A 22,119-nucleotide genomic window follows, 5' to 3' on the forward strand; every position below is an offset into this window, starting at 1 on the left:
TAGCCTAGCCCACCTTTCGTCGTTTACAAGATACGAGACTCATTTTTTCTCGTCACCTCTCACTAAGGACGAACCTTTAATATTCCATTTCAATGCTGAAAGCATGTTTGATTCCGTTTTAGAGTTATATAGGTATTCTTAATTCTAAAGGCTAAATTTGGCGTTGTATCTTCCTCCCATCCTTCGAATTTAGATCGTCAAAAAACCTTAGGATGACGCCAAAAGAGCGGGAATCCTGGATTGCTAGGTATGCAAATAAATACCATGCATGGCATACAACTACTCTCAATGGAAAGAAAGTGTATCAACGGCCCCTAGGACTAGTGGAGTGGTCTTTCGATACTGATGGAGTCGAATATGGAGGTCGAGCAGACATGAACGCGCTCCTTGCGCTCGAGATTCGTCATTCCCTCTCCAAGGAAGACTACCGCCGAAGAATTGCTCTGGCTTGGGCTAACCTGCGTCTCCAACATGTTATGCTCCAGAGCAAAGTCTATGAAGATAAAGAGACTGGTCGAAGGAACTTCGTAGTAGAGCTTCACGGTAGTCAAGAGGATGTTGTAGAGGAGGCTCTCCGGTCAATAGTCTGGGTCGAGGACTCTTACCCATCCGTGGATGCCTATGAACTACACCGGCATAGCTTGAACGTTGGTCGTATCATTGACCCTTCACTATGCCTGTCACGTCTACACGTTCTTCCCCTCGATCCTCTTCCAAATGGCAACTTCCTATGTCGTTTCCTAGTCGTCATGGCGCACCAAATATCTGATGGCTTGTCCGCATATAACTGGTTCAGACACTTCTTCCACATCCTTAACATGCCAGCCGCGGAGACTGAACGAGAAATCAAGTTCTTCAGGTCCGCAGAGAACATTGCATCGCGGCTTCCGCCCGCTCAAGAGGATCTGTATCCGCCAATTTCGGGGAACAAGGCAAGACAGAGATGGTTCTGGGCGGTCCTGAGAGTCTTGAGACATGTTCGGAAAACGCTTCCGCGGACCTTTATTAATCCGCTTCGACGAGAGGAGAGGCTTTTAGAGGCTGTATCTTTTCCACCGACCTTCTCCAAAGTATTCGACTACTCTGCCGACCACAAGCCCCCAATGAATTCTTTTCATTGCGTCACCTCTCTCTCTAAACCCGCTTCTCAACGCCTCATCGACATATGCCGCTCTATTAACGTTAGCGTCGGTGCAGGCTGCTTCGCACTGGCCGGAATTTCCATGATGGAAATGGAGGAACGCCTTCACCCAAGCACCTCCAACGCCGAACGCCGTCCCTTCTCCGCATCATTCCCGCTAAACCCCCGAACTTTCTTTGGATATACCGCACCAGCAGACTCGTGCATGTTATCATTCAGCGATGGAATTGTCTTGCCGTTCCTCCCCTCATCCTTCCCAATGGAAAGTCGATTTAGGCTGATAGCTAGTCAAGCTAACCGACAATTGAGAGTGTATCAGAAGCGACTGAAATCCGCGGAAGTCAACATCAGCCTGGAACCATATTCCCCTGGCCGGTTACTGGCAAACGGATATCTCTTTCAGATTGAACGCGTGGAGGCGAAACTTCCAACTCATCGCAAGACTGGAATCAATCCCCAGGGCTCATACCCCGCAAACATTGGCCAATTTGGAGCTACATGTGGGGTCAGTTCTGTCGGCTCCACGGCAAGCTTCTTCAGGCCAGGTTTGTACGGCCTGAGTGATGTTGGAGCTGTGAGAGGGAAGGACTTTGCGGCAGATTTTAGAAGTTTGAAAATGTGCGTGAGAGCAAGAGAGAATGAGTTTCTGGTTGGGAGTTCGACAGATCATGACGGAACTGTTAGCTTCAGTGTCTCGTATGATGGCAATGCGATCAGCGAAGAAGCTGCGGAAGCATGGGCCGAAAAGATCAGATCACTCCTTGAGGTAGGAGAGAGGCCCAGGCTCTGAAATCGTTGATATCTTTCGAAGGAGCCGAACAAAAGTAGCATCTTGGCGGCTTGGAGGGAGTTTCTTTTCTTGTCTCAGATCAGAGTTGTTGCAGCACCGTTGGCGAATTCATAGCGTCCTGTTTTGTTGAGCCCGACGTGCGAATATAGGCGGAAGAGAGGTTGCAGACCTCGTCACGTGGTTCACGAGAACAAAGGTTTGCCAATCAATCTCCATTTTAAGAACGGATGTTCGCATGGCTCTGCCGTCGTTCGTGCCACATGACCCTATTTTGGAGTAGCGCCACACAAGGACCAACTTCTCTCTTCCAGAGAAGCCTCCCCAAATCACAAGAGCATGGACAAGGACAAAACCTAAGATGTTCACATGAAGAAAGCGAATTCAACTTCAGGCCTTGGAACTCAGCCTCCGGAAAGCTTATTCGCAAGATCTCACCGCCCGCTGGAAACATCGGCATCCGTGCACAAGAAAAGAAATATCTTCGTCTTGTGTAACCACAGACTCAGCCCCAAGGCCAACCGCCCAAGATGCCAGCTTGTAGATCTCTGTCATCTCACCACCTCATAAGAGGTTGACATCCAGCAAAAGTTGGCGTTCTAGGTCCTTAGGACTAGTTGCGGTGTCGCCGAGAATGAAGGGGCCTCGGAGCGGTAAAAGGCGTTGTATAGATACGCCCGTGTTCAGCCCTTTGGACTCTGTGTTGGCTGCCTGTTAAGAGGCTGAATTCTGCACAGGTCAGAAGCCATGGGGCGTTAAATATAAACTTAGAGGCCAGTCCCTGTGACTCCACATTCGAATGGCATCGTTCCTCTGCTGCTTGCTCTTTTGATATAAAGAATCGTTCCTCATAAATTTCATAATAGATCTTCCTAATATGCCCAACATCGAACTCCTACCCTCGCAGAAGGGTCAATTCTCCGAGTCTCCCATCCCATATACAGGCAATCCATTTCTACTCTGTTGGTTTGACATCCTACTCTTCGTCAAGAACGCTTGGTCTGTCATCGGTGTTCTACACCCTTGGAACCACTGGCCATGTGGAGAGCTCGATGAACTGTGTCTCTATTCCCTCAGGAACATGATATGTCTCGCTGTACATGCATTCTTGATCGTCTTTCAATCCGCTTTCCTGATCTCGCTCCCATTCCTCATTTTGTTTCCCCTATGGATGGGTATCCTGTATATCGCCGCAGTGATGGCGGTTGTCCTGGCCACTTACTGGATTTTAAATGGTGCGAATGGCGGCGAGAATTCCCTGATGTCCACTGTCAATCTGGGTGATGACGCCCTGAAACATGGAGATGAATGTTGGATCTACCTGAACGGAGTATCGGTTGGGTGAGTGCAGCTATCGTACTACAGTGTGAATGTACTGATATAGTACAGAAAGCATTGGCTCCGAGGAAACCTCAACCGCCTTGCCCTGACATTTCGCCGCCCTGTGGTAGGAGTCCACAATCGTACTTGGGGTATCGTCTTCGATCTCGTTCAATGTATCATCGAACGTAATTTTTGTTACGCAACCGTAGATATCCGGAATGCGTACCAGTTGATAAAATCATGCCTTCTTGACGAGAAAAATAACAAAGTCATCCTGATTCTTCATAGCCAAGGCGGTATCGAAGGAGGGCTGATATTAGACTGGTTGCTGTGTGAACGTCAGTAGCCTTCTTCCACATAAATCTTTGCGATTGCTGATGACGAAAACAGTCCCACACGACATTATCCACAAGCTAGAGATCTATACATTCGGCTGTGCAGCAAACCATTTTAACAACCCACACCGAACCTCTGCCTCTATGGCTGCCGCATCACAGAAATCGTCAAGTACAAGTGGTATTGACAAAGCCGTTCGCCATATCGAGCATTATGCTCATGACTCTGAATTCGTGGCTCGGTGGGGTGTGTTGAGCTTCACTCATCTCCGAAACAGGTATATGGGCCGCGTTTTCATATGTTCAGGCATGGGTCATCTTCTGAACCAGCATTACCTGAATCGTATGTTTCCTTTGGACACAGATAGTCGAGTACTCGAAAATAACAAATTTATGGACCAGGAGGTCAATTTCAACGGCAACGATATGGCAAGGGAGACTTGGATCCGGACACTTATCAATGGAGGCAATGGAAACGGTAGCCCAAGGATAGAGGACATGCAGAGTCCTGTAGATACTGGAGCTCCCCGGAGTCGGGTGAGGGATTTCTCTCGGCTCTGGATGTACAGAAATGGTGGTACTCCTAGGGATTAGGAAGACGGAGTGAGTTTTGTGTACCTGATTTAGTTATAGCATTCGCGAGAAGCTCAGCAGAGTGAGCTGAAGCACTGAAAACGTGGGCGAGAACACGAGGCAAGATAATCAAGACGCACATTTATTCTTGGGCCAATGCCCAAAGCTCAAGGATAATCTATTGAACCAGATTGACTATTGCACAGATGTATTTAACAGTGGATTGACGAGGGAAAGAGATGTCTGCGGTCAATTATGCCTTTTGTGAAACGATCCCTGGAATATGTTAGTATCGATGAACGGCTTCTCATATTCGGGAAAGCCTACTCTCAACGTCGGCAACACTTTGGTCAAGAATTTGCTTGAGAACCCTCGGGTTTTCGAGCTCCTTCTCGATCTTGGCAATAATGGACTCAGCCAGCTCTCGCTGCTGCCTCTGTTTGACTTGCCCCTCGTAGCGCACCCACGAATCCAAGACGGCTTTCGCCTCGTGCGCGATGGAAGTCTTCTGCTCCAGCTCGTATGCCTGAGCCTCTAGCTGGGCGGTTTCCTAGTTCAATGTTAGCAATAATCGGCCCAACGGATATAGTCGCCATCGACAGAACACGGGCACCGCACCTTTGAAACCTCGAAGAGAGTCTTGGTGATGTCGATAACGCCTCCGAGATCCTGGACACTCTCAATCCGTTGCTTTACGGCTGCAGTGTGATCAGCCCGAGCAGCGTTCAGAATGCCTTTGATCTTGTCGACCTGGGTCTGCGCATAATCCGACCAGGCAGGTCCGGCATAGTGAGCGACAGCCCAGAAGATGGTCAATAAACTGATGGCCACGATGGACTCCTCGTTGACCACGTAGATCTCATTGCTAATTGCCGCAACCGATATACCCGCTCCGGCGGAGAGTACAGCCGCCTTGGACACGAAGCTATTCCCGGGTATCGAGTCCAAGATGGATTGCGCTTTCTTCTTGGGGTCCTCGGCGGGGACATTGGAGTTGTAGCGGGCCGGGGCGATCTGGGCCGTGATGGCTGGGAGGGTTCGGAATGGAAGAGTTGGTCGGAGGCGGGCGGCGCCTATTGCGATTGAGCACACGGGTCAATGGCATCTGAGACAGAGTTAAAGGACATGTACTTACCGACCGCGCTCCTTGCGAGACGGGAGGCCATTGCTGAGGATGAGAGTGGGGAGGTTTGAAGGCTGATGGTGTTGGTGTTGAGGAAATGAAGGAGCTTTCGGCGCCCAGGCACGCTTGCCGAGGTTCTACCGCCTCTAACATTTTTTGAGTAAAACCCTCTAATTTCACCTCGACATACACATCTCCCAGGTCTGGCTCTGGTACTGCTCGCATGGCAGGCACTAAGAGAAAAAGAGATCCAACGAAGGAGGAACGTAGATCAGCCAAGTCCAAGACCACACGAAAGTCCCCCGTCGACGAAGACAGCCGTCAAGCAACTATTTTGCGACTCGAATCGCAGATTCTCGATTCACGCCGGCACTTCAACAATATCGCAGCATTGATTCAATCTGCGAAGCAAGAAGATTCGGAACCTGAGACCGCGACTCTAGCCGCTGTCGCATTATGCCGAATTTTCTCGCGACTAATTTCTATGGGAGATTTGGTGAAGAGCAAGGGGATGTCACAGTCAGATGTGGTCATTGTGCAATGGTTGAAGGAGAGATACCGGGAATATCTAGACATGCTATTACTAGGGTATTATCTCCGGAGTGGGACTGCATTCAAGCAATCCTTAGCCCTGACTCTCCTAATGCGCCTGGTCAAAGAGGAGTCCAAGACACAAAACGATTACAACTGGAAACAGGGGCCACTTTCTAGAACAGTGGAGTCCATACTCCTGCTTCCTGAGAATGATCCTACTCGCGACGAGTTTGCTGAGAAGTATTTCAAGCAATTTGATGATGTTCGATTCTATACTTTCCAGACGATAAAGTACGTACTTCACTGTCTTTCGTCGACCACAAAACTGATTCTAATAATCCTAGGACCTTCCTTGAATCTGGGCTTGAAGAATCTACTTACAAGTTCGCGTCTGCCAACGCTCTGTCACTGCTGATGATGCTGGATAATGTCCCCCAGTCGAAGGCCGATCTGGATAACTTCTACATGGGTGCTCCTACCCAATCAACAAACCCCATGTATTCTCTGGCAAGCCACAAATCTCAAGCCCAGACTGCATGGCTCGCTGCTTTCCAATCCGGTCATAATAAAGAACAACGGAAGACGGTTCTCCGGGTCTTCTCCCACCAGATTGCACCGTGGTTTCGGCAACCCGAACTGCTGATGGATTTTTTAGCCGATTCTTATGACATTGGCGGAGCGACCTCATTACTTGCATTGTCAGGACTTTACTACCTCATATCCGAAAGGAATCTCGACTACCCATCCTTCTACCAAAAGCTCTACTCTTTACTCGATGACACCATCCTGCATTCGAAACATAGATCACGCTTCTTCCGACTATTAGACACATTCATGTCTTCGACCCATTTGCCTGCTGCTCTTGTCGCTAGTTTTATCAAGCGGCTCGCACGACTTGCTCTAAACGGTCCCCCAGCAGGCATCATCGTAGTGGTACCTTGGATATACAACATGTTCAAATGTCACCCTACGTGTACCTTTATGATCCACCGAGAGATTCGCGACGGAGACATCAAACAAGAGCTCGAGGAGGAGGGAATGGATGATCCATTCGACATGAGCGAGCAAGATCCAATGCTCACTGAAGCCATAGAGAGTAGTCTGTGGGAGATCGAGACATTACAATCACATTATCATCCAAATGTTGCAACCCTGGCGAAAATCATCTCGGAGCAATTTACAAAGCGTTCTTACAATCTAGAGGACTTTCTAGATCATTCGTACAATGTGGTAAGGACTAACATTACCATAATTACCTATGGTTGGACTGTGACTAACTCTGTCCCTAGCTCCTCGATGCCGAACTATCTCGAGAGCTTAAGAAGGAGCCGGTGGTTGATTACAAGATTCCCAAGCATATCTTCAGTGCAGAGGAAGGAAATTTGGGTCCTCTTGGGGAGCTCATGTCTCAGGTGATTCAATGAAATTAGAAAAGAGAATATAGGTAGAATACGCCTCCTCACACATAGGCTATCGATGCCGACTGGATGAAGTCCCATGAGACCAAGGATGCTCCAGTGATGCTGAGCTGCTACTCTAGCCTAAGATCCCCGAAGCCCTTGTTTTGCTTATCTATGAACGACTCTCTTGGGAGCATGGCACAAGTAGGCGGATAATCATTTCCCCTAGCGTCTTGGCACTCTTCTGTGGACAAAGAACGCCCCACCATTCTCACTCACTTATTCTCCTCTTCTCCTCTTCGCGTCACCACAAACTGTTTAGAAAACTAGTAGTGGAACGTCGGCGGACACTAACTTGTGTGCAGACAAACAGTAACCAACATGCTTCGCCCTCCACGACGCTTCCTCACTGAAGAGGAAATGAAGGCCATCCCAGCCGAGGAGAGAGCGGCCATTATCGCAGAATGGTCCAGTGAGTGAACCTTCCCAACGGTTCCACTCTAGTCTATACTAATGGGAGCTCTTAAAAGGCTTTAACGCGCGCCTTCGCCTTCAGCAACAGCAACAAGAAGAAGCTGCGTGCGGTTCTTATCGCGCTGGGCGAGGACGTGGTGGTAGGGGACGAGGCGGCCGAGGGTATTACGGGTATCACCCTTACGCATCTGCGCAGCGCTTCTCTAATCGATCGGTATCGTTCAACCCGCCAAAAACACCACCACCGCCTTCCCGGCTCGATATTACTCTGAAGAGTCCTGGAAAATGTACTAATAACCAGACCGCGCAGACTGAGCAAGAAGAGGTGGAGAAGAGCGCAGAGCCATGCGCTGCGTTCACGGCAACAGGTATCAAACTCACATTGTCTTTTGCTATCAAGACCTCACAAGGTCAACCCTGTTGCACTGTTAACGAAAATAGGTGTTTGTAAGAAGGGCCCACGTTGTCCACACGCCCACGATCCCGAAAAGACAGCGATTTGCAAGCGTTATCTATACAAAGATAACTGTGTCTACGGCGACGCCTGCCCATTATCGCATGCCCCATCACCACACCGCTCGCCAACCTGTACTCATTTCCTAGAGCATCGTTGCACCAAAGAGAACTGTCGTTACGCCCACGTGAACGTCAATCCGGCTGCCCCAGTCTGTGAGGCTTTTGCGCGCCGAGGCTACTGTGAAAAAGGCGGTGCTTGTGCTGAACGACATGCATTCGAATGCCCCGACTTCACGAACAAGGGTTCTTGTGAGGTAGAGGGTTGTCCCTTCCCTCATGTAATGCACGCCGGACGATTGCGAAAGGCCGCAGGGAGTCACTCCACTTCTGAAGCAGGATCACCACCAACCTCGAGTGCCCCAGAGAAACTCGATGGTAACGAAAGCGCGGAGGATGGTACCGAACAATGCGTGGTGAATGCCAATTGCGACATAGACCTGGGTGACGACTCAAACAACGGCATAGAGGGTGCACAAAGCGAGCCTGGAACCCTCTCTCACCAGGCGGACTTTGTTCCATTTGAGGCCTAAACTTTCGTGACCTCAACCTCCTTAGCCCTTCGAAGAGGTAGGACTCCCTTATCCCTACCTTAGTTGATACTCCTCTCTAACTACCCCCTTTCTTTCAAAGCATCTACTTCTAGTGTAGGTATTTTCCTACACTCCGTCTTCTCATTTAACAGCTTCAGATTTCGGCGTTCCCGGTGGATGGAAGATACCCAAGGTAGATGCTTTGTGTCTCACCTGTTTCCAGTGAAATCAGCGACATCCAGGCCCCACAGTTCTTGTCGCAATCTAATTTCCTCACCTCTCCAGGTTTGGTCTACTTGTTTTCCTTTCTGCACTTCGGATGGCGTTCTTTTATTGAGAGAACCAGTCTTTGCTTCGAGGAAAGATTCCCATATGAGAAATAATGTACAATTAAAAAAAAAATCAAGAATATTAAAAATGCCTGCCGTGTCAATTAATGCAGTGAATTGAGTTTGTGAAGTTCAGGCCGGCGTGGCTCAGCTCATGATTGTTCGCATTAAGTATCTTGTTTTGCTGACAGGAGACGGAGGCTGAGTAAATGGCGGTGCTTGGCTCGTCACCCATCGATGCTGCCCTACTATTTGACAGTTCGCTCCCGTCAGTCTGCCTCAATGCCTATATTTTCTTCTGCAAGAAGCCTAAGAAGATACAAAGCCAACCTCAAGATCTGGTAGCATTACTAGTATCTGTTCGTTGAACACCGTCATTCAACAATCCTGCTTCAGCCACCCTTGCCCAGTGTACGCACCCGCGACGCGCCCAACCGATTGCCAACACCATGCCTTTGAAAGATCTTTTGAAGAAAAAGGATAAAGTTAGAGAGGAGGGTCCTATACAATCTGCCCCGACGAGGCCAACATTATCCCCGGACGTTCCAGAGTTCACGTTTATGCGTACGACCACCACGACCCAAGAAGTCATCACACCCCCTAGTTTCCCGGGCGACCCCACACGAGACCAGCCCTTGTTATCTCCAGAACCTCAGAAGAGACTGGGAAGATTTAGAAGGCATAGCAATGCCTCCTCGCAGGGCAATTCTGGCAGCGAAGACAACCGGGCTAAAGGGGAACACAGGCTTTCAGAACGGCTACATCTCGGTCGCGCGAGGTCTTCGAGCTCGGTGAATGTTCCTGAGAATCTTCCAGATTTGGGAGATGGCGTTGCGAGGACCGAGGACGACGAGGCGAAATGGGAGAAGAGGGCGACACTACTCGCGAAAGGGAATAGCTTAAATAAGAGTGGCAGTACAACGCCAAATTATGAGACGAGCAATCCTATAGAAGGAAACGGTAGAAGAAGCAGGAGCGTTAGCGTGAGCAATGTTGTTGGTGACGTACGTCTATACACTTAGGAGAAGTTGGAAATCGGGGCTAAGCCGAGCGTAGGATAACATTCAGGAAGCGATCCGGCTGCATGAATCTGGCAGTATGTTGATCAAATAGCATCTCAAGATGTGAGTACTGATTAGATATCCAGATCTAGAGGCTTCAACAGCTATGTTTGGGAAATTGGCCGATCCGAATGGCCCGAACAACGCTTTGAGTCAGGTCCTGTATGGTCTTGCTCTCCGGTGAGTCCCATTCTTTGATCCCGTGCTGATTATGAAATCCCCAATCCCGCTCCATATATGGCCTGCGTGTTTGACGGTCCAACAGACACGGCTGGGGCTGCGAACCAAATGTCGAGTTAGCCATTACGTACCTATCATATGCCGCCTCCAACAGCGCAGAAGTCGAGTCACTCGCACTTGGGGCCGGCATGAAGAAAGGTGGAGCAGCCAAAGGGGAGCTAGTTCTTGCAATGTACGAGCTGGCGAACTGCTTCCGGAATGGTTGGGGCATCAAGAAGGACGCTGTGGCCGCAAAGCAGTACTACGAAACGGCAGCCAATCTGGGCGACACTGACGCTATGAATGAGGTTGCGTGGTGCTACCTGGAAGGATTTGGGTGTAAAAAGGATAAGGTTAGTCAACCATTTCTTCACGTGTTGCTATATTTCCATTTTGGTACTGGAATATTTCTTCACCGGTCTTGCAGGCACTACGTTCAAGTGTCACGAACGGTGTTGAGGTGCAGCTGTACGATCATCACGCGGAGCATTTCTGAGACAGCAGAATCCTCCACAGCCTCATCTCTTGGGCATCAATGTTTTTAACGCGGCTGACGATGGAATGCTACGCCTCACAGTTCAAAGCGGCTCAGTTCCTACGCCTCGCTGAGGAGAAGGGGAGTAAGACATTAGGCAATACATGGTAAGTTCCATTTTCGCTATCTCTTTCTTTTACTATTCTCGGCCACTATTCGTCGATTATTGTCATGGCCCAGCCGGCACAAGCATATGGTCCAAGGCACACGCATCATCAACGTCACGTTATCCGCAGGCACCTCCATCCCGTTCCATCCATCAACAACACCAGCCAAGCCATCACCAGTTGCAACGAGGCGCCCAGCATTCAAAATGTCACTTATTCTCAGCCCATGCCAACAGGTTTCAATGCACATCTGCCAAGGTGCGTCGATTGGTTCGCAGCGCTCCATCTCATGCAACCCTCGCTTAGCCAGTGCGGACTGAACGGGCCTCGCCGCAGCAGGGCCTGTCACTGCTGCCCGCTCCCCCACCACCATCACAACACTCGATCCACCAGACTCTTGCCTGCCACACTCCTGTCATTCCGCCCTGGCACGCCATTCGCTTTCTTCCGTATCCGGCAGACTGGGACACTTGGCAGCAGGAAGGGTACGTCTTTTTGTACATACACGTGGCGTGCTGTTGCTGGTCTCGGTTCCGGATTCAATAAGCGGAATCACAGTGTGTGGATGCCGATGACGGAGCTGAACGGTGATGGCGGGAGTTGTTGGCGGGACAATTGACATGGCCCACTTTCGATGAAAGAGTCATATTGGATTTTTTGATGCAGATTGGTTGATCGATTGCATGATGGCTTTTATTGAAGCACACAGATCATGGAGAGCAAGAGGAGGAGGGTGGGGGAAAGAGACGGACCTGACGACAACAAACGGCGACGATAGTGCCCAACCCTTTTGGTTCTTTCATCTTCTCCGTTCGCTCTCGCTTTTCAAACCTGCACGTGCTAACTTGTGCCTCTTTCCTTTCTTCCTGCAGGATCTGGAAGGAAAAGTACAACCCGAAATAAAGTTTTCAGCCAAAAGAAGCAAACCACGAAGATCCCCCGCTCCAGCCTGTGACCTATTCTAGGTCATGGGGGATGGATCATGGAGGGAGGGGAGCATGGGATGGGCTTGTCGCAGGGGGGGGAACGGGTGAATTCTTTTCGTTGCTTCTTTGCGGGTATGTTTGACAGCAATGGCGCAACAACGCTCTTGTTCCTTCCCTTTGCGGGGGAATTTGATTTCCTTGTTGCCCCGTTGAGGTGGCGCGGACATGGTCATCTAGAATCTTTGGCGCATGTCAGGCCCTCGGACAATGCTTTCTAGATAAGGAAACTGGGGAAAGATTAATGGGGCGCCTCGCTTGTTTTTTTTTTGATCTGGATTTTCACCGTCGTGTGAGGGTGGCACAACAGGATTTACGTTGGGGTGCGTTAGCGATGGTGACGAGGTCTTAATTACTATTGCCTCAGTCTTTCGCTCTTTGTCGGATTTGAGAAGGAAGCGTGAATCTCGCATTAATTATCGCTGAAACGTTCGGAAGTTTTTGGTCTTGTGCTATGCCCGTAATCCAAAATGTTCACTTCACCTTTGTGCCTCCCCCTGCCATCCTTCCGACTTGTATCAGGAACCGGTGAATGGGTCAATGATTCGGGATTTGGTTCGATTCTGCACAATATTGCTAAACTTAACCCATGGCAATGCTTGGATCTGGGGGAATTCCAAGCCCCGGCTGAGTCTGATTTCTCGCTCATGCTCGGGCAATCCTCCTCATCGGTACAACCGGAGCGGAGATGGTCCGCTAGTGCTAGCTTCTTTGTTCCCGTGCATTCATATCACACTTGTTTCAGTTGTTTCTCAGGATTTGTTCTTAGGGCTGAGTAGTGCTGAGATGACGAGCGTGACTCGTACGACCATGCCATCATATCTTCGTGGCTTGATGGGCTACTTTCAGTTGTCTGATAGTGAGTGCCGGAGCTGGTGTTAATTGATGGTGAGGAGTGCATTTGGGTCGCACCATGGGTGGGTGAGAAGCGTGAGAGGTGAGAGGGGAAGGCTTGCCGCATCAGATGAGATGAGACTACATGGACTCGGTATCCCGAAATACGGAAAAATGCGGAGCGGAGAAAATAATGCCTGGGGTACGTACGTGCGTGGGTTAATGTAATGTGCGTTTTCATGTGGAGATGGAAGTGGAGGTGGAAGTGGAGGGTGTGTCGATGTCGTGAGACATGGATGCAGTGCAGTTAGTCTTGTCTGCTCCTCCTCCTCCTCCCCTCCTTGCAGATGCTGGCTGGCAGTCTGCGAGTTGCTCGAGCTACGATCCCACTACCTGCGACCTGCGGGCTTGCGTGGGGGCGGGCATGGAGGCTTGAAGGGGAAGGATGCGCATCAGTCGTGCGTCAAGTCGTGCTGTGGAGAGTACCTCTAGCGAGCGTGACTGGAAAGTTCAAGCTCAGGTGAATGCATGGCAGAGGGGTATTTCTGTTGCGGGATCTGGAATTGGGAGAATTCTGGGGTAAATGCAGGAGGGCGTGGGGTGTGTCTGTGGTGGAGACTGTGAAGTTAAAGCGAGCGTTTGTGTGGATTGTGTGGATTGATTTTGTGAATGCCAAACCTCGAAGACGGGAGCGAGCTACACCGAGGCGGCTTTCGCGGACCTTCAAAGTCCAAGCCTTTCGTTCTACGTACTGATTCGCAGCGTTCTTCGGAACCAGCGTGGGATTCAAGGGGATAGTGTGAGAACGACGGCGACATTCACGGAGTCCAGAAGTCACGGAAGGCTCGACCAGGGGATCGGTACAGTGGTGGCGACACGGGTCAGCAAAGCATTGGAGGTCAATGGCAAGATAAATGAGAAATCCAGCGATCATTATAGAAATAGTGTAGAGCCTATGACAGCCTAGATACAGTCTTCCTCCTCACCCGAACGCCGAATGTCCAATCACTTCGAACTCTGGTATCTCAATTCAGTAAACGAGGACGTCGGGTCCAGTTACAGGCTGGAGGAATCTCCCATCCGAAGCCGCAAAGCGCGCGCAAAACATACCGCAATCGTAATGTATTCGTTCGTTGTAATCGTCACCAACATAGGAACGTTTGGTTGGTCCAGCGCCAAACCGTAAACTTTCATCATGCTTGCTCTTGCTTAAACCATCAAATCGTGTCTTTGTGTGTCTTCGTCCCCAGGCCAAATTCCTTTCATCAACAAATGACCAATAATAGATAGCGGAAGCCACCAAGCACAACCCAAAGCTATCTTCAAATCATACCGTCATTTACAAGTCGTAGCAACAAATGTCCTCGTCTTGGCACTCCGTCCTTCGTGGAGGATAGATACCATTTCAGTCATGAGAAAAACTTCAGCAAAGAAATAAGAGGGACACGCTCGCTACGCTCTGCAAAAAAAACAATCAAAATCAAAAAAAAAGCCAGATATATACCAAATTTGCTTCCCTGCTGATGACAAATGAAAATCCCAAAAAAATAGTGACAAACGAGATTCCGGTGTGTGATGAATTGCCATCCATCCATCGCAGTTATAAGCAGTTCCCAGCCGCCGTTGTTGATAATGTTCGAGCTTAAAGAGTCAAATCCAGTATCCCGATATGCGTTGTGATAATCGACGTTGCCCGTCCTTGCTAACAAAGTATAGCGTTGCCATAACCAATTGGCAAATGGAGCCAGAGCGAATAGGAGAAAAAGTGGATGCGATGCTCGTGCGAGCGTGCTAAGGAACTGATCGCGAAAAATGACGAATTCCAACCCAAAATGCAAATTTGTCCCTACATGGGCCCCGTAGGGTAGAAGCGAAGTGGAACCGCAATGCAAAGATCCAAAAAATGCAAGCAAGGAAACGACAATCGTGAGAAAACCACGAAATATTGCGAATTCGTGACCAATTTATCCTACGTTCTCCACTTTGGCCACGTTCCCATCGGATGTCGGGGGACGTGAGGAGGCAGCGCTTTCTTCAACCATGCGTTTAAATTCGTGGACGACCTCTGGTGCAATTCTATCCCAGAGCAAGCTTCGTGTGTAGACTTCAGCTGCTGTATCACCCTTGTTTTGCTCACGCATAGCAGCAAGAGTCTCCGCAAGGTTACGACGGTGGTGAGATGGCTGTGAACCAGGAGATAATGGGTCGCTAAGGTCATCGCTTGCAACGCTATACCGTGGACGCGTGAAGTCCATGGACGTCATGCTGTTGTACTGGGCGGGTGTAATAGAGAATAGTTGCTCATTCTCTTGGTCCTTCGTCGGCGCAGCTAGTTGGGTATGCAGTTGATCGAGGTTGGATCCGAGCTCAGGGCCGGACATGGTTGGCTTCGGCCAGCTAATAGCAGACGGCCCAGGTTCAAAGCCCGAGACCCGGTTGGCAGTAAGACCCTGGTCGGTTAAGGAAGGAGCCACCCCGGCGTCTTTGAAGATGCTGTCTAGAACAGTGGCGGATGCGGCGCGGACTTCTTCAGACATGCGAGGAATGGGCGGAGCAGAGGAGCCAGATGACTTGCTTGCGACGAATGCACCACAAAGGAGCAGCATAAGCAGTAAACCGGAGGCGACAGGCTTGTCTTCAGTATCCTTGGAGCGGGATGCGACAACGAGGGCTTGCTCTTGCGGTTGTGGTGTTTGCTCGTCGACAACAAAGTCATTGACGAAGATGTAGTTGTCCCATTCGTTAGTGCCCATGTTCAAGTTGTCCATTTCCGATGCAAAGTCGGTGAAGGTGGAGCTCGGTGCGACTGACATGGCAGTGCTGGAAACTTCAAGCCTCTCCGTGAGTACAGAGATCTTCTTGCGAAGCTCTCCAGTCTCAAGAGTATGATCGCGAACGAGCTCCTCTTTCTCAAATTGCAGCTGGTTGATCATCTGGTGAGCTTCCATGCGCTCCTGGTGCCAGCTCTCCTTCTCCTGGCAGAGGGCTTGGTACTCAATGCGCATGGTAGCGATCTCTTCCTCCATCATACTCATTCGCTCGTTCCACATCTTCTTTTCTTCTTCCAACTCTTCCGTATGCTTTTTCTTTCGCTGCCGTGAGTCGAGGCTGCAGTCATGTTAGCTTATCATCGGAGACACAAAAACCAAATGGTGCAAAGAACCAACAAGGGAGGTTCCGGGACCAAAGGGGATTACATACGCGGCCTGTCTGTTGCGAAGGAGTCGTTTCTGCTGCTTGAGCTCCTTCATTTGGTCTTCATTGGTGCAGTTGGCGATGAGATGATCGATGTTGGCAAGGTTGCGCTCCGCAGGGATGTCAAAACGGGCGTTCTTCTTCCTGATACCGCCGTCACGGCGCGGAGAGTAGGACCGGAGAGGGGAGTTGGCCCTCATACGCTTCGGGCCTGGTCGTGCGTCCAGCTCCTGCTGGTTGAATGCCATCCATTCTGAGTTGGTGTGCGGCGACATTGGTTGCTCTGGAGGGGCTGACGGGAATACAGAGCTTGGTCTCACGTTACTATGGACCGGCAGGCCATGAGGGTTACCAAAAGCTGACGACATATGCGAAGCGACAGGAACGAAGGATGACTGCGCAGAGTCAAAGTCCCCGGGACCGAATGGGTTCAGAGGCTTAGAAGCGGTTGGCGTCCGCGACCCAGAGTTGTCTGTGACGGGCCACGACGTCTGCTGGCCATAGGTCGCCGCTTGGTTTGCGGGTAGCCGGGCGAAGGGGTTGTTGCTCTGCTCCGTGAAGAAGGGATTGTTGCCGTTGTGGTTAACGACAGAGCTGGTGGCTGTCCGATCAACGAACTGGCCGGCGGAGAAGTCCTCCCACAAAGACGTGTCGGGTGAGAAGATGCCCTGGGTGCTGGTGGTGGGCGACATCAGGGTGGGCGTGTCTAGGATGTTGGAGTCCAGCGTGGTGCTGTCGTCGAAGGAAAAGGTGGAAGGCTTGCGGTCGACGGAGCTCAGCGTCGACGACGGGCGGTGATAGTCCATGTGGGCGGTGGTGTTGGAGTTGGTAGAGAAGTCCATGGGGGCTGCTCTTGTAGCAAAGTACCGGTGTAGCCGCGGGACTGGCGGTGTGGATTGCTTAATTGGGCAATCGCGAGGGCAGATCGAGCAGAGCCAGGAAAGCAGCCAGAATGAGCAGCGAAAGAGGCAGGAGCGGGAATCCGCGTCCGAAAGCGTGCGATGATTACAGAGTCTGCTCGAACGCGTCGACTTGGACGGCGCAGCAGAGAGGGTGCTGGGAGGTGGGTTGTTGTGTGGTGGGGAGCAGAGAGGAGGGCTAGTGCTGGCGGGCTGGGACTGCTGATAAGTCTGCCAGGTGCGTGTGCGGTGGGGGGGACGGGGGGCATGCTCTTGGATGGGTGGGATGTACGCAAAACCGCAGCAAGCCCTGCCATTCGGCGCCCCAGCACCGTCGGGTAGAAATGCAGCACCGCAGCAGCCTTCCAAGAAATGACTGGCTGCCGGCTGCTCGTCACTGTCCGTCCACCTCTCATCCATCGCCGCCGTCGCGAGTGGTGGTTGCTGCAGCCAGCCATGGGCCTCCACTGGCATCTTCACCCCTCCACCGTGTTCCTAGGCCTGTTTGCCTTGCTCCGTCTGCGTCCGCTGCCCCCTAACGCGTGCCATGTCCCCAGCTCTATGATCCATCAGATCTCCAGCGATCACAGCCCTCCTCCGGCGGCGGCACAGCGCTGGAAGATGACGGCCCAGCGGCCGTTTGTCAGGCAACGCACCCAGCACTTCTCCACGATGCCATCTCGCTGGAGTAGCATTTTGGTACAACAGTAGCCCGGTGTTGGTGCAACCTGTGCCCGCCAGGACGTCTTCACGCCAGCGCGGGCCGGCCCTTTCAGCAATTCTTGCAGATGTGATTCGCCCGTGCCATCCTCGCTAGCCCGCAGTGAAAACTCTGAAGGCGAGATCTCCCAGATAACCTCGTCCTGCCTGCTGGGAATCTCAACGAGAGTTGCTTCCGCGACTGCTTCCGCGGCAGCGATGCGGCAAGTGATGAGGGGCGGGGGTCATGGATGAGGTCTGGTGAGAGTGCGGCGGGCCGTCATCTTCCGACGTCGTCCCTTTCTTTGCCCTGCTTCAACACCATTCGCAGCCCGGCATTTGCATCGCGATGATGGTTTCATGAGCAGTCGTCAGGCGACATGGTTCTAGCTTCCTACTTCCGGCCGGCCTTGTTCGTCTGGCTCGCAAGGTGAACCCTCTCTCCTCGCTTTTCGTCCTCCATGATTGTGTCATCTGTCCAACTTTTCCGAACACGAGTCATCTCACCGCCTCATCCACCATTGCCTTTCCCTGCCACTCCTCAATATCTGACATCCCCTCCTGTGCTATTGTCATTATCGTGAGAAGTGCCTGGTGTAAGGTACCAAGCGGCCGAACCTCCAAATGGCTGGCTCAAGCAGCCTTGGAGCGATCCGAGGCAAACACTGCAGCCACAGTGTTGCCGTTCTGTCCCACATTCAATGTCCGGATCCTCACGTACCGGCACGACGGTTCTCCCCATCATTATTTTCACGCGGCTTGTCATTCGTCAGAATTATTTTGCATTCTCGTTCCTTTTCTCCTCGGCCCTACGATGGCTTAGATTACTAGTGTCGACTGAGTCTCGCCTGACAACCGCAAAGCCGATGGCAAGCAAAATGGCTCTTCTTGCACTCCAATCGCGCAGCCCTCACGGCCGTAGTAGAGGCTATCCTTCTGTTTGTGGATAGCATTCCCACAATTGTGTAACACTTATGGACTCCTTCAGACAATATATCCCTAACCAAAGCATTCCAAGTCGCGCAACACTGACGACGCGGCCATTGAATGGCGAAAAGCCACTGTCGCTTGAAGGAATCCAGGGCGGACCGAACGGGGGATGGTCAGCCACAGTCAAAGCCGATGTGCAGGCGCTACTTGCTCTGGATCTGGATCTGTCGCCACGGTTGATCCTACCCCAAATCGACGACGCGAGTGCCGGGATCATGGGGAAAGCTGAAAGTTAAGACGCGACGAGCGAATGTCAACAATCCACTCGGTTTGCTCAACTCCTTCCCGAGAGCTCTTGCCGAAACAATGGCATTCTTGACCGGAAGCATTGACAACGCGAACCCAACATGTTCATGCCCCGAGCGTATTGAAGCCCAATGGCAAGGCGAACGCATGAAGTTTTCTGATTGGTAGTTGTAGGAGCTCAAAAATTGAGGCTACGGCAGTGAGTGGCTTCGCTTAGTCTTCTTCACCCGACGCTTAGTCCTCGTCACCATGGCTTGATCTTTTTCCGAATTTGATAGCTCGCAGGTGAATTCGACCAGTCACATTTCTCCTAGGAAATGCTATTGTTGGAAGAAAATTACTGTGTTTGGCATTCGAACGCTTTGGCAGAGTGAGCACACGTCTTCACCGTTTATGAGTCAGTAGTCTTCTTAAGCCCCTGAGACATTGGTGCAATGACGGCAAGCGGCTTGGAATCCTTTCCTGAACCTACTGTGGAGCCCAAGTTTCAGTGCGGAAGCGGTGAGAGATCCGATTGACGGCTCACATTTGTTTCTCAAAGCTTGGACGATTCTCAATTCTGTGAAGGCCAAGCAGAGACTGACACAACTACGCCTCAATCGTTATCGCCGTCACGATGAGTGAAGAGAATACCGGAGTTTCTAGAAATATTGGTAAAGAGGAGAGATATTCGACCCCTACTAGAGGACTATTTTAGGCACAAAGGCTTCTGGAACCCAAAACCAGCAGGGGGATCGAGGGTACGAGCGTGCTTTGTCTCGTGTAACACCTCGGGGTAACCGCATGGATGAATTGCGGTGAAGATGATCAGATTAGGATTATGGTCTCTCTTTGGCGTGAGAATAGAGCGCTCAACCATAGTTGCGATCAAAGCTTAACGCTTCAGGCCTTATAGAAAGCCCTTCTCACGTTAATGCATTAATCGGAAAAAAATTTAAGACGAGAGACCGAAGGCAGTGGGAAAATTGAAAACACGGAAAGAGGGAAATGCACGGCATCGGTGAAAGTGTCGATGAAGGCATTTGAACCGAGAAAGGACAGGTACCCGTCGACTCGGGTCATCTCCGGGAAAGGACGGAGAGTGATAACTGACATATTACGCTCACGTTTGTGTCCGTGGGTATATTAATGGGAGCCGTTCTGCCCCGACTTTATGAAGAAGTTGATGCAGTTGAAAGTCGTAACCAGCATCAGGAGCTTGGGTGCAGGGTGTAAAAGGCGCACGCATTCCGCACGGCCAACCGCCAGCATCAATGCACAATCGCATTGTTATGATCCCGAAGGCAGAAGAAAGAACCGTTGGTTCCCGGGTTTCTTTTCTTGCTCATATACCCTCCTGGTCATCACGAGCCCAAAGCTTCACTGTCCGATCCTTCCCACCGCTACAAATCCAGGCGGCATCCCTTGATATGTCAGTGCTGAGCACTGGGCTTTGATGACCCTTTAAGGACTTGCAGAGAGACCAGTCGTCGGCTGAGAAGATCTTGATGTTCTTGTCAAATCCCGCAGAGACGATCACGGTGGAGGCTTTCTTCGGGATCAGTTCACCATCTTCATCCCTCCGCAGTGCAGCCCCTGTAGCTGATCCATCGGTGCCCTTGTACCACCGCAAGTCTGTTACACCTCCTGAGTTGGCACCGATACTGTTTGTTTCCCGCATAGCGCGAACATCCCAGCACTTCATGAAACCGTCCCCAGATCCCGTGATCAAGCGATAGCCGTCGGTGCTCCAGTCGACACCGTGAATAGGTTTGATGTGACTCTCCATAATGTAGATAACGCGGCCACTGCGAATATCCCAAACGCGGCCAATACTGTCCAAGCCTGCGCTTGCAAGCAATGAACCATCGGTGTTGAAGCTTACTGTGAAGACTTCTTTTGAATGGCCTTCCTGGAGGAGTAACTCGGCGGAAGTCTCGACATCCCAGAGACGCCATGTCGTGTCGTTCGATGCAGAAGCAAGGTAGCGGCCAGAGGGGTGAAACTCTATCCTACACACGCGGTCGGTGTGACCCTCTAAAGTAGAAAGGGGCTTGTCTTCCTCTAACGACCACAGCTGGATCTTTCCACCCCCGCCACCGGAAGCAAGATTCAGGGATGAGGGAGAGACTCCGCTCTCCGGAAGTGTCGCTCCCGGTCGCCAGTCGATGCCAGTTGTGAGGTCTTGGTGGCCACCACGATAGGACTTCTTCGGCATGAGGTTAGGCACGTCCAATAGCTTAATTTGTCCAGCCCAGGTTCCGCACGCAACGTATTCGCCGCTGGGAGAGAATCTAACGATGCCCACTGGACGGTCGGAGGTTTGCGAGCCGTACAAATCGAAGCCTTGGAGGCGCTCCTTGATGCGGTTCCGGTGTTCGACGTGTGTCTTCAGCGAAATTGAAGATTCTAGTCGCTGAAAAGCCACACGTGCTTTGGCTCGTGGAAGCGAGAACTTAGCCAGATCTCTCCGAGCCTCCAGCAGCCTTGGTTGACCTATACTGTAGAATTCCTCTTGTTCTTCTCCCGCCGTCTCATCCGCATCCTGCATCTGAATATCACCATCCTCGCCCGCTGCTTCTGCCTGAAGAGCAAGCAGCTCTCGCAAACGATCACGCCTCTCCGACGGGCCTTCGCCAAACAGGGTGATGGGTTCCCCAATGGAGCGAAGACGAGCCTTCACATCGCGATCAGCAGTGGGCACTATGAGCTGTGCCACTCGGCGTTTGCGCTCGAACTGCGATAGAAGCTCAGAGGCCTTCTCGTTTGGTGCGCCGGGCGTCACCGTTGGGATATAGTGGTCGCGGTCGATTGCTGTAGCACGTGTCAACGTGTGCGACGAGTAGGTGGAGGAGGACGTGTCTATACTTACGGACATTGGCGAGATCAATCCCCTCCATCTCTTGGTCCTAGAGCCCGCGGTCTGGTCAGCCTCCGCGCGAAAAGCCATGCCGCCTGGGGAACCGCCGATAGCTTGTCTTTGGTTGAGCACTTGCAAGCTTGGATGAGAGTCAAGAGCATGGCTTACCTCGGGCTCCCCCTCCTCCACATACGCCTGCCGTGCTGGGTGCATGGCCATGTTGATTTAGGTTCCCTCGTGGCGGAGGCAAACAGAGATCGCGATGTGGGGTGGTAGAAGTGAAGTGCCTGAGGACCTGGCCCCGAGATTTACCCGTCCATAGGGCTGAACACGTTTTGTGAGGATTGCGCAAGGCTGATGCTGAAACTCTTGGGATCTGGCAACATCCAGGTATGTCGGGATGGAGTCGCGAGTCTGTGTCTGCGCGATCTTGATTTTTTACGGCTG

At 51.4% G+C, this 22,119-nt stretch overlaps 9 protein-coding genes across 9 annotated transcripts; 5 read left to right on the forward strand and 4 right to left on the reverse strand.

Annotated features, from left to right (window-relative positions):
* The first annotated feature begins 82 nt into the window (after positions 1-82).
* Positions 83-2,041, forward strand: BDR25DRAFT_265753 (uncharacterized protein). The gene is made up of 2 exons (XM_033686937.1): positions 83-1,553; positions 1,602-2,041. The coding sequence occupies exons 1-2, from the start codon at positions 213-215 to the stop codon at positions 1,929-1,931; spliced, it is 1,671 nt and encodes a 556-aa protein (XP_033544975.1). The 5' UTR covers positions 83-212; the 3' UTR covers positions 1,932-2,041.
* Positions 2,011-2,734, reverse strand: BDR25DRAFT_357881 (uncharacterized protein; the record flags this gene model as incomplete). The annotated part of the gene is made up of 6 exons (XM_033695864.1): positions 2,011-2,100; positions 2,124-2,248; positions 2,298-2,372; positions 2,434-2,476; positions 2,508-2,639; positions 2,717-2,734. 6 exons carry the CDS (start codon positions 2,732-2,734, stop codon positions 2,011-2,013), a joined length of 483 nt encoding a protein of 160 aa, XP_033544976.1.
* On the forward strand, positions 2,732-4,284 carry BDR25DRAFT_290743 (uncharacterized protein). The gene is made up of 3 exons (XM_033688542.1): positions 2,732-3,269; positions 3,318-3,589; positions 3,642-4,284. The coding sequence occupies exons 1-3, from the start codon at positions 2,806-2,808 to the stop codon at positions 4,178-4,180; spliced, it is 1,275 nt and encodes a 424-aa protein (XP_033544977.1). The 5' UTR covers positions 2,732-2,805; the 3' UTR covers positions 4,181-4,284.
* Positions 4,285-4,286: 2 nt separating this feature from the next.
* Positions 4,287-5,365, reverse strand: BDR25DRAFT_265761 (ATP synthase subunit 4 mitochondrial precursor). The gene is made up of 4 exons (XM_033686938.1): positions 5,295-5,365; positions 4,778-5,232; positions 4,487-4,709; positions 4,287-4,435 (listed from the first exon to the last, which is right to left on the reverse strand). Exons 1-4 carry the CDS (start codon positions 5,323-5,325, stop codon positions 4,413-4,415), a joined length of 732 nt encoding a protein of 243 aa, XP_033544978.1. The 5' UTR covers positions 5,326-5,365; the 3' UTR covers positions 4,287-4,412.
* Positions 5,366-5,478: 113 nt separating this feature from the next.
* Positions 5,479-7,277, forward strand: BDR25DRAFT_265765 (nucleolar complex protein-like protein). The gene is made up of 3 exons (XM_033686939.1): positions 5,479-6,107; positions 6,161-7,046; positions 7,106-7,277. Exons 1-3 carry the CDS (start codon positions 5,506-5,508, stop codon positions 7,238-7,240), a joined length of 1,623 nt encoding a protein of 540 aa, XP_033544979.1. The 5' UTR covers positions 5,479-5,505; the 3' UTR covers positions 7,241-7,277.
* A 236-nt stretch (positions 7,278-7,513) lies between these two features.
* BDR25DRAFT_305141 (uncharacterized protein) lies at positions 7,514-9,009 on the forward strand. Its single transcript, XM_033690352.1, has 5 exons — positions 7,514-7,688; positions 7,747-8,058; positions 8,132-8,773; positions 8,837-8,850; positions 8,895-9,009. The coding sequence occupies exons 1-3, from the start codon at positions 7,598-7,600 to the stop codon at positions 8,734-8,736; spliced, it is 1,008 nt and encodes a 335-aa protein (XP_033544980.1). The 5' UTR covers positions 7,514-7,597; the 3' UTR covers positions 8,737-8,773; positions 8,837-8,850; positions 8,895-9,009.
* A 505-nt stretch (positions 9,010-9,514) lies between these two features.
* Positions 9,515-10,991, forward strand: BDR25DRAFT_232741 (HCP-like protein; the record flags this gene model as incomplete). The annotated part of the gene is made up of 5 exons (XM_033685419.1): positions 9,515-10,069; positions 10,122-10,161; positions 10,213-10,306; positions 10,392-10,741; positions 10,843-10,991. The coding sequence occupies 5 exons, from the start codon at positions 9,515-9,517 to the stop codon at positions 10,989-10,991; spliced, it is 1,188 nt and encodes a 395-aa protein (XP_033544981.1).
* Positions 10,992-14,768: 3,777 nt separating this feature from the next.
* On the reverse strand, positions 14,769-16,841 carry BDR25DRAFT_326912 (uncharacterized protein; the record flags this gene model as incomplete). The annotated part of the gene is made up of 2 exons (XM_033692307.1): positions 14,769-15,912; positions 16,006-16,841. The coding sequence occupies 2 exons, from the start codon at positions 16,839-16,841 to the stop codon at positions 14,769-14,771; spliced, it is 1,980 nt and encodes a 659-aa protein (XP_033544982.1).
* A 3,201-nt stretch (positions 16,842-20,042) lies between these two features.
* BDR25DRAFT_58014 (U4/U6 small nuclear ribonucleoprotein-like protein Prp4) lies at positions 20,043-21,963 on the reverse strand. Its single transcript, XM_033698776.1, has 3 exons — positions 21,841-21,963; positions 21,685-21,785; positions 20,043-21,626 (listed from the first exon to the last, which is right to left on the reverse strand). Exons 2-3 carry the CDS (start codon positions 21,710-21,712, stop codon positions 20,158-20,160), a joined length of 1,497 nt encoding a protein of 498 aa, XP_033544983.1. The 5' UTR covers positions 21,713-21,785; positions 21,841-21,963; the 3' UTR covers positions 20,043-20,157.
* Between the last annotated feature and the right edge of the window lie 156 nt (positions 21,964-22,119).

This window comes from Lindgomyces ingoldianus, assembly GCF_010093535.1.
Source record: "Lindgomyces ingoldianus strain ATCC 200398 unplaced genomic scaffold BDR25scaffold_26, whole genome shotgun sequence".
Lineage (NCBI taxonomy): Eukaryota > Fungi > Ascomycota > Dothideomycetes > Pleosporales > Lindgomycetaceae > Lindgomyces > Lindgomyces ingoldianus.